A 10,158-nucleotide genomic window follows, 5' to 3' on the forward strand; every position below is an offset into this window, starting at 1 on the left:
CTAGGTGGCTGCAGAGAAAAATGACCAAGTAGAGCTGAGTGCGAGTCACTTGGCATAGGCTGCAGGGACAAGGTACTGAATTCAGCTGGATTCAACTGAACTGTATTTCAGTTATGCATGTGTCTATTCTAGGTCCAATTGGTCTTCCTGGTGACCCAGGGCGTGATGGACTACCTGGTTTTGATGGTCCAGCAGGACGTAAAGGAGAGAGAGGTCTTCCAGGCCAACCAGGTATGGTGTTTATCCTATTCCAACCCAGTGAAAAAGAGATGCTCCCTTTTGTGAGTGCAGGCTAATACTGGGAACTGAGATCTTCACCTCATGGGAATAGTAATAGGATTATAATTTTAGGATTTTCTTAATTTAAAAATACTAAATTTGAACATCTCATGAACTGAACATACTCCAGTTTGGAATATTCCTGGAAACCAACATGTTGCCAGCCTTTGCTGAACAATCCTGTAAAATGCTTTAGCTCAAGCTTAATGGCATCTCCTTGGCAGCACAGATGATAATGAAGATAGTAAGAAACAGAAGAGAGAGAGAAGTTAAAATAATTTGGGTTTTGTGTGGAAACCATGAATGGGGAAAAGCAGACTTCATAAAGGAAGGAATGTCACCAAAGGCAGAGGCCAGGCTGCTGTGCAGCTATTGCTTAGAATCACTGGATTATGGTTTGAGAAAAGAAATCAGGTGAGGCACTGGGCCGGTTTCCTAAAGAAGACACATACCAAGTAGCTGAGGATTGTAATTCATGAGGAAACGTATTAGGATGTGAACAGTTAAAGCAGTACAGAAATCTGTAATGCCTGTTCTTTTTCTCTGAGTACCTCTATGAAATCTGTTAGCATTACTGCAGTGGGAAAAGGTAACCAGTAATGCCTGGCATAACACCGGCTAAATATTTGTTGTTGTGTCTTCTGATGGTTTTGCTGTTCAGGAACAAATGACTTCGCTGGTACGCTTCTCAGTCAGAGAGAGCAATCTCATTCTTGCTCTCATTCCAGGTTCTTCTGTTCTGCTTCCACTGCAGCTTTTCTGTTCACTTTGGTGGGCTTTGACCCAAGTGTTCTCGTAGCGTGCCTTAAGGCTCTGCCATTGATTTTGTGATCTTGAGCAAGATGTTTGTTTGTTATCTTAATGCTCTGGAATTGGGAAACTGATTTGGACTCATTCCCGTGGTTACTGCCGTTGTTATCTTGGTGCCTCGCAGCTCTTGAACATATTTAACTTCACAGTAGCCCTTCAACACAGGGAAGCTGCACAGTTATTTTATGAACACCTGTGACAGCCTCAGTGATTTAACCAAGTGACATGAAAAAATAATCTGAGGAAGATAAATGTTAGCAGATAGCAGGTCCCCCAACTCACAAGCACCTTAGGCCCAAGACCGTGCTACCTTTCAGAGCTACATTAGTCCATAAAAGAAACGGTGTTAATAAATACTGTGTGGTTTGTGTTTCTCATGTGAACAGGTTCACGAGGAATACAGGGACCTCCTGGTCCTGATGGCTTACAAGGCCCACCTGGTCCTCCTGGAACAGCTTCTGTGGCTCACGGATTCCTTATAACTCGTCACAGTCAGACCAGGGATACACCGTTATGTCCGCAAGGAACATCAAGAATATATGATGGATTCTCTCTTCTATACGTGCAAGGAAATGAGAGAGCACATGGCCAGGATTTGGGTGAGATACGCTGTATGCTCTGTCTTTAAGGGGAAGGAGGTTGTAGCTGCTTCATCAAATGCTCTGATTCTCTGAAGAGTGACAGTCTTGGCAGTTGCATACCAAGATCTGCTGCCCTCAGAGGCTGCACGGTATAACTGGGGATGAAAGAATGTAAACCAAGGCTGCGAAGTCAAGTATTTGCCACATGTGACAGTGTGATAGCACACGCCGTGCACCCACAGGTGGAGAGGAAGAAAACATCATTACTGCTCTCAAACAACTGCTGTAGAAAGCAATGACGTGAAAACTCTGCTGTCACGTTTTCTGTATCTCACTCCGCAGGGACTGCTGGGAGCTGTCTCAGGCGTTTCAGCACCATGCCCTTCATGTTCTGCAACATCAACAATGTTTGTAATTTTGCATCGAGGAATGACTATTCCTACTGGCTGTCAACTCCAGAGCCAATGCCCATGAGCATGGAGCCGCTGACTGGGCAGAGCATCCAGCCATTCATTAGCCGGTGAGACAAAGCGGGCTATCAGGTCCCTCTTTTAATATCTGCATAAATAACCCATCTTATCCAACGTGCAGGTTGGATATTAGGAGGTGAACCTGTCTGGGAAACCTAGGAGAATAGCTTGTTTTAAAGTATTCATTGTCTTAACAGGTCTATTTATGTACCACAGGGATCATTAAAAGGCTCCAAGAGCTCTCCTTCCTCCTGAGCAGCAGCCTAGATTACTAGGACAGCCTCTCACAGGCTGGATTTCCTCTCTTTCTCTGTGTAAGAATTCGTAATAAAACATATTATATTTTAATCTCACGTTTCTCTGATACTTCCCCTCTGTCCAGATGTGTTGTGTGTGAAGCTCCTGCTATGGTGATAGCTGTCCACAGTCAGACCATCCAGATTCCTGCGTGTCCTCCAGGCTGGGACTCCCTTTGGATCGGTTACTCTTTCATGATGGTAAGCACTGCCTCCTACTCCACAAGTGGCTAGTACCCACTTGTGTCCTCAACTAGCTACTTTAGGACTTCGTTTTCCTCCCTTTCTCTGCAGTGGTTATAATTTGAAAGCCTTTACCTCCTATGACTAACCCTGGTAGCCGAGGTGAACAGTGATTTTCCAGTACACAGAGCCCAGTGTAACTGATACTTATGGAGGTGTCTGGCACCGCATTATCCAAACCAAGAGCAAAGAGTGGCTCGTGTAGTGTTTGAATGTTGTGCTATGTAATTCTTAGCACCTCTCTAACATTCTTGTCCGTGTGGTTTTTCCCTCCACCAGCACACGAGTGCTGGAGCAGAGGGCTCCGGACAGGCCTTGGCATCGCCCGGATCCTGTTTAGAGGAATTCCGCTCAGCTCCGTTCATTGAATGCCATGGTCGTGGCACCTGTAATTACTATGCCAATTCCTATAGTTTCTGGCTGGCAACTGTGGAGGTGTCAGAAATGTTCAGGTAAGAAAACCTGTTTCTTGTGTATTGCTTTATTCCGGAATAAACGCTTTGGAACCTGAATTTATTCCAGAGATCAAAAGAGATTTGTTTACAGGGGTATAGGGAAATAATTTCCCTTGTTTTCCCCTTCACAACCAGTTTTTCAAGTGTTTCCTTGGTAAGCCTTTAATAGTATGTAAAAACTTGCTGGGGCACATTCTGTTTTGGAAGGAGTTGGATTCTTTCATGTCAGTTCTCACTCACATTTAGTAGTACCTTCTCTAGTTACTGTAATTGGAGCCTAAAAGATCCATTTTGTTGGGTTTTTCTCCTGTCAGGTCTTTAGACTCAGATATTTGGAAAGGTAGTTCACAGACATACAAAGGACAGGTATGAGGGGCAAAACCAACTGTACGTTAACCATTTAAGGCAGCTGTTCACATAACCTGCTCGTAAAAGCCTTGTGTGACAGAGGTTTCATACCCTCCATGGCAAGCATTTTTCCAGTCCTTGGCAGAAGAATGAGGATGACGTTTGGCTGCAAAGAAGCCAGTGCACATTCTGTCCTCAGCTTCGCTGCAGGCAGCACGTCAGCTGCAGGCTCTCAGCTCCTCAGGCTTTCTCCCTTTCCACTTGAGTAGCAAAATCACTTCGGCTTTGAAAAGTCATCTCCTCTCCTAGAATCAATGGCTCCTGCCCTGTTTGTGTGCTGATGGAAACCGCAGTGTTCCCACTGCCACCCAATTGCAAAAGGTAGCTTTGGGGTACAGGGCTGGCAATATGCACTGTGATGCACAGCAGTGGTAGCCCCTAAACTGGCTGTGTGTAATGTCCATAACCATGTTGTTTAATGTGCATTAAACAGCCATCACTCTTTCAGTTTTCAGTGTGGCTGGTCAGTTGTAATTCACTAGTGAAAACTGCCCACTAACAACTGCCACGCGCCCTGGAGTGGTTTTGTCTCCCATAAGCACAACTTCCTATTTTATCCTATTTGTTAAAGAAACTTTTAAGAATTGGACTTACTCTGTGTACCTGCCTCTTACCCACATTTGTTACATTCATCTCCACCTCCTACTCTTTCAGAGTATAAAGAAATAACTTGGGAAAGCCACCACTTAAAGCAATTGTAGCAATGCTGTTTCTGGGTTGTTAAAAGTGCCCTTTAACTAAGAAACCCGAAGGCTACGAAGACCCCAGAAATACTGTCTCAAATGTACAAAATTCACCTTCCACTTGGCTTGGTATTTGTGCTACACTGTATGCTAGCCTGAAGTAGCTGTTAAGGATACTGAGACATGAGACAACATTGAACATCTATCACCTGGTGCTGAGGACGAGATCCCTGTTAAGGAAAACCTCAAGTACATAAGAGGGGAGGTAGTCCTGTATTTAAGTGTTATCTTAAACTGTGAATGAAGTAGGAGTTGAAAGGAATGGTTCTGTTAGCAAGGGAAAGGCTAACCTACCCTTACCTTTGTGTCTGTCCACCAGTAAACCTCAGTCAGAGACACTGAAAGCTGGAGACTTGAGGACGCGGATTAGTCGTTGTCAAGTTTGCATGAAGAAGACGTAACGTCTTGGAGAACGTTTATAAAACAGTTGAGAATTGCTGAGCTGCACTGTTCCAGCTGCAACAATGGTGCTACTGTGCAGAAAGAACAGAAGACACACATCCAAACTGGTTTAACCACGCAAATTCAAGGGTACCTCACGGACGTGCCAAACTCTGAGGGTTGTTCGGTACATATCTGACAACAGGGCTAAGGCGAAAGAATTGACCTCTTGGAACCAGCAAGGAACACTCGAGGTTCACAAAGGATCAGAAGATGAATTGTTTTATTTCTCTCCCTGTACCAAAATGGCACCTTTTTGATCAACCATGAGAATAAAGAAACCCACGACGCACTGAGGATGTTTAAAGTAACAAGACTGCAGTTTTGAAGAACATTTTTCATGGTGCTACTAACCCTACTGTATCCCAGGTTTTTAATATGAAATGTTAAGCTTATTTCTCTTTGTAAGTAATGAAATGTGTATATTGTGTAAACACCTTTTTAGCTGAAACTTCCAGTCAGTTAGGAACAAACTGATATAAAAATGCTTATGTTTAAAGTGAAAAGATACAGCAGTATTTTATTATGAAACTTGTGGTACAGAGAGAATTCACCCCTCTTCCGCCAACTTACTCATTTTAGATTTAATTTCCTTCCTCAGCTGCCAACCTGCTATGTTTGGGGAATGCACAATTACCCTGAAGTCATTTTGCTCAGGGTTGAAGTGTCGGACACCATGCTACCCGTGGGTTTATTTGTGCTTAGCAAACCCAATCCACTTGCAAAGGGTTTTTTGTATCTTGTGAAAACACGTGAAGTTATTAGCCATATCCTATAGCCTTCTCTCTGAATAAAAGTCACATTCATGTTTTAGTTATCAGCTTGGTCGGACAAACCTGTTCCTTGGGAAGATCCAGTTACCAAAGCAGTTAAGATTTTACTTCCAATGAAACCTCTACTCAGAGGTGGTGTCATGCCTTTTATCCACACTAGTGTACGTGCTAGGAAGCCGGTAGAATACAATAAAGCATAAGCTGGTGGAAACTTTCCTATTTACAAATTAATCTTTTAATCTTATGTGAATTTATACACACCCACCATGCATTTACAGTACACAGTGACTCTTGTGTGTGTGTAGTTCACATAAGGCCTTGAACAATGGTGCATGCAGCCTTTCTGATGTTGTTCTGTAAGAATCCTGCAGTGTATGTGTCACTACTTGTGCAATAGCTGGGAAGCGATTGCTTTTTGTACCTGTGACTGTTCAGCTCCGGTGGTCAGTGCTGTTTCATTTACCCTTTTGTAGAAATGGAGCTCCCTGAAGAAGCAAGACTGTTTCAAGTGACAATACGGCATTCTTTCTGCTGCATATTGCCACCTCACCTACCAATACAACTTAACTCGTGAGCTAACACACTGCTTTACACAGGTGAAGTGTACTTGTTTATGATGACTGTTAAGTAATTTATCTGCCAATGGCCATTCCTCCTTACCTTACAGTTATGGTAAACACGGAGCACGAGGCATTTCCTTGTTTCATGCACAGTTGACACAAGACATAGGACCGGTGCCTGACCAGATGGCAGTGATTTACACAATGAGATTGGTGCTGATTTCAAAAGCTTTCAATGAAGTATGAAACTGAAGTTCTTTAGTTTAAAGTGCAACATATTAATAGCTTTGTCTTTTTCAAATAGCTGCAGTTATCCGTGTTGCTAGAGAGTGGGCAACTCAGCAATGTGCATCCTTCAACTCATTTTATCTTGGTTTGCTGATGCATATACAAATAAACTGAACCTGCTGCTACCTCCAAGTTATGAACTTGTTACCAAAGCTGACATACAATACTAAGTCTCTTCTTGTAAACACAAGCCCTTATCTTACCGCTGGCTCCTCAGAAGCCTAAACTGAGCACAGCAGCCTATCCCTAGCCCCCCAGAAGCAAAATAGATGCTAAGGTCAAGCGAAAGAGCTCTCCCAGCATTCCCTACCACCACTGCCTGCCTCGCACTCACCAGCAAGAAGCATTCACATGTGGGGGGAAAGGGCAGAAGATGGTTGTTCTGGTAGGGCATAACCATTGCTCCTCTCTAAGCTTTGGGCTTTCCTTCCCGGCACGTCAGACAAAGCCCACTGATTGAAAAGACAGGAGACAACATTCCGGTCTACAGTGGAGAGCGCCGCAAACAGCTCATCTTGTGGCAGCTGTAAGCCCCAGAGCTGTGAGATGACCACAGGAAATCAAAGTATGTGAAGTAGCGACACTTGTGACAGATACATTCTCTGTTCTCTTCCTGCAGTGCTCACCCTGACCTGGAGAACAGGCCTGAACCTTAATCTGTTTCAGGCTGAGATTTCCAAATGGGCTCATTGTTATTAAGACAAAAGTGGGCTAGCGAGGAAGGAGCGTGTTTTGACTGAGACCTGCAGCAGAGAGGCAGGAGATGCTGGTTTAACGCCCACCACACATGCTGTGCCTTAGAGCAGGTAAATCACTTGCCCTGTGCAGGATCGCAGTTACTGACCTATAAAAGCAACCACAGTTGTTATTTTCTCCTACTTCTTGACTGCTTAGACTGTAAGCTCTCTGGGGCAGAGATATTGAGGGGGCTCAGATGTTGACTGGGGCCTCAAGGTGCTATCATTCAGTATATAAATATTAAACTACAGGTAAAAGCTTGCGTTTCCAGATTTATTATTTAACAGTAAAACCTGTTTTGAATATTAGAGCCTTGAAAGTTTTCATCAGCTTAAATATGATGGGCTCAGAACACCACTTCTTCATCTACAGTTACAGCTCTTTATCCTGATGCCTGATCTGAACTAACGCTTTCATTCTCTCAGCTAATCATGTAAACTCGGTCTATTTTAGTTAAGCATAAGCAGGAACCAACTCAAAGTGTATTTTAAGTCGTATAGGGACAAGGTGCAGGTTTTAGCCACCCGAGGGCACCATGGAGCTTTGAAAGCAGGACCAGAAACAGGAGTGGGCTCCTGGAAGTGCCCGCATGCAGCAATGACTTCTAGAAGCTTACTCCGAAGGCGAGTGCATTACCCTTCTCCAATCACTACCCACTTCCTGCTGCAGGTGCTGCACTGGCAATTGCAACTGGGATGATGAGTGGAAAAGATGCAACTTCCTAAAGGATACTCGTTTACAAATACCCAACTCAGCAACCTTATGCATAACCTTGGATTGACGCTATTCTAGTATTAAAGAATGAAGTCCTGCTTAAGACAGGCTTTTCAGCACCTTCCTTCACGCTAGAAACTACTATTATAATCCTTGACTAAAAGGGAAAAGCCTTCCTCAGCCTCTAAATCATTTCAAGGTGGGATTTAAGGGATTGGCACTGGATGATCTTTATGAAGGTCCCTTTCAACCCAAACCATTCTGTGACTGATTTAAACTCCTGAAACGATTCTGCAGCCAAAGTCCAGCCTGCGAAGCAGAGTGGGCACAGGGCAGGGCACCAACATTTCTGTACCGTGGAGTACGTTACTACGTGCAAACTTCGTGCTTCAGAAGCTCTTAAGCGTTTTGTCCTGTTGTGAAGGTCAAGTCCCTGCTACAGTGAGGATTTCTCACATTAATGGGGGAAGAAAATGCCTATTTGAAAAGCAGTTTGAGCTTGGGGGAGTGATGCATTGATTTTGCAGGCAGCAAATGCTCAATTGCTAAAATTTGATCTGCAATTAGCTTTTGCTACCCAGCTGAAGTATTCTGCAGTCAATGCACAGCCTGACCCGTGCTGCAGTGCCGTCCTAGGGCCACCACTGGGGGAAGGTCACTCTGCTGCATTTAGGGCTATGCTGCTGTGAGCAGCACTACATGTTCTGAACTGAAAAGTTCTGGTTTTACCCTCTGACAGCCCATCACCATCGCTGGACACACAACACTCCTGCTGCTATGGCTACTGCCACTAGGAGCACAGGCTGGAAGTTGTGCTAGAGGACAGGATAACTTAGTCTTTCCAGGGCATCTTACTGACAGAAAGCAGGACACTATTGCTAATGGAAGCTGGGAGCAGTGGGTAGCTCAAGGGAGCAGTAACAGCGTTCTACATTTAAAATGTAGGGTAAGTATCTAGAACTACTTGCTTTTGAAGGAAAGGTTATTAACCCACTTGTACCAGACAGGTGCCTGGCCACTGCCTAAGAACAGCGAGATGGAGAGTAGCTACTTGGTAAAGCAAACTGCTGTCTTTAGCAAAGGTACTGCAGCCTCGGTGTAGCACAGGGTGATGGCAGAGGGGACAGTGCCAGCAGGCAGCTGCAGTGCCCACTGCCATTGCCTGACAGTCTCCTATAGCTGTAACACTGCTTTAGAAGTTCTAACTTAGTAAAGGAAGCGAGCTTGGGGTGTTTCTGTCATAAGAGGATGTGAGAAGCAGCTCCTTCTTACCTCCCAGATCCGCACAGCAAGCTCCGTGTTCCTGTTCTCCAGAGACACGGTGCTGCACAACCCTTCATGGAAAACAAGGGGAAAAACTTCTGTTCGAGGGAACACTATTGCTGTGACCAAGAGGATGCAGGGATGAACAACATGCAATAGAACTTGTACCGTTACCTGGTAACTCTGAAAAGGTCCTTCTGCCCTGCTGCTCCTTCCTGATCAGTTCCAGTACTGCGAGGTCCATTAGAATTGGTCAAGGCGTTTCTAAACAAAGACTTTCAATGCGCATTCCAGTGCCTGTCTTCAGACAGAAGATCTAACTCGCCTTCTGTTTTAAGCGAGGCCTTTCACCATCCTGCAGCAGCCAGAGCCTTCTGTCAATGGTCCACCCAAAGGGTTTGAAAAATCAGGGCAGAACTATGTCACCGTCCCCCCCACCACTATCGCCTCCAGCAGTCAGCCCATTTCAGACCAATGGGACATTCAAGGGTCTCTTAGAGCAGTTATTGTGGGGCTGTTGCAAGTCCTGACAGTGTTTGGATAACTCAGTGTTTGTTTACAGCTGGGAGGGCCGTTCCTGCCACGGACCAGCAGCACTGTTCTCTTCCCCCTATAGGCCCCACGCTGTAAAATGAGGCCCTGAGAAGGGGGGGTTGTTGGAGGAAAACCCCTTTCCCACAATAAACCCGACTCTCACTGGGAGCTGTTCTAACGCACGACCCCGAGTAACAGGGCGAGAATTAAATCAGGTGCTTCGAAAGCACCCTAATCCCCGACATTTCACAGCACTCACCCACGTTTGTGGCACTCACAACACACTCAAGCCTACGGCCGAAACCTCCTCCTATGCACAGTTACCGACGCGTCCCTCAGCAGAGTAAGGAACTTGAAGGGACGCTACATTTCGCTGAGGTTCAGCTGGTTTTGGAAGTGGGGGCATCACCCGAAATGAGGGGGTATCTCCACCGGCTTGGGTTTTACTGCGCCCTATTAAACACGTATCAAACCTAGGTCTTACAACAAAACTTACAACAGCAAACCGCACTCCTTCCCTCCTGCCCTAAGGACAGGAACACACTTGATACCGCAACGCTAA

At 45.1% G+C, this 10,158-nt stretch overlaps 1 protein-coding gene across 2 annotated transcripts in view; it reads left to right on the top strand.

The window, feature by feature from the left end:
- The window catches only part of COL4A5 (collagen type IV alpha 5 chain), a 78,361-nt gene extending 71,014 nt beyond the window's left edge, over window positions 1-7,347 (top strand). The window contains exons 46-51 of one of the 2 annotated variants that reach the window (XM_065690000.1): window positions 133-231; window positions 1,476-1,688; window positions 2,013-2,190; window positions 2,523-2,637; window positions 2,959-3,131; window positions 4,605-7,347. In XM_065690000.1, the coding sequence (XP_065546072.1) occupies window positions 133-231; window positions 1,476-1,688; window positions 2,013-2,190; window positions 2,523-2,637; window positions 2,959-3,131; window positions 4,605-4,686 (860 nt within the window). In that variant the 3' untranslated portion in view covers window positions 4,687-7,347. Of the gene's footprint in view, window positions 1-132; window positions 232-1,475; window positions 1,689-2,012; window positions 2,191-2,522; window positions 2,638-2,958; window positions 3,132-4,604 lie in introns of those variants that run through there. The other variant, XR_010614978.1, reaches the window with a different exon arrangement.
- Window positions 7,348-10,158: the final 2,811 nt, after the last annotated feature.

Source organism: Lathamus discolor, chromosome 9, assembly GCF_037157495.1.
Source record: "Lathamus discolor isolate bLatDis1 chromosome 9, bLatDis1.hap1, whole genome shotgun sequence".
In the NCBI taxonomy this organism is placed as follows: Eukaryota; Metazoa; Chordata; class Aves; order Psittaciformes; family Psittacidae; genus Lathamus; species Lathamus discolor.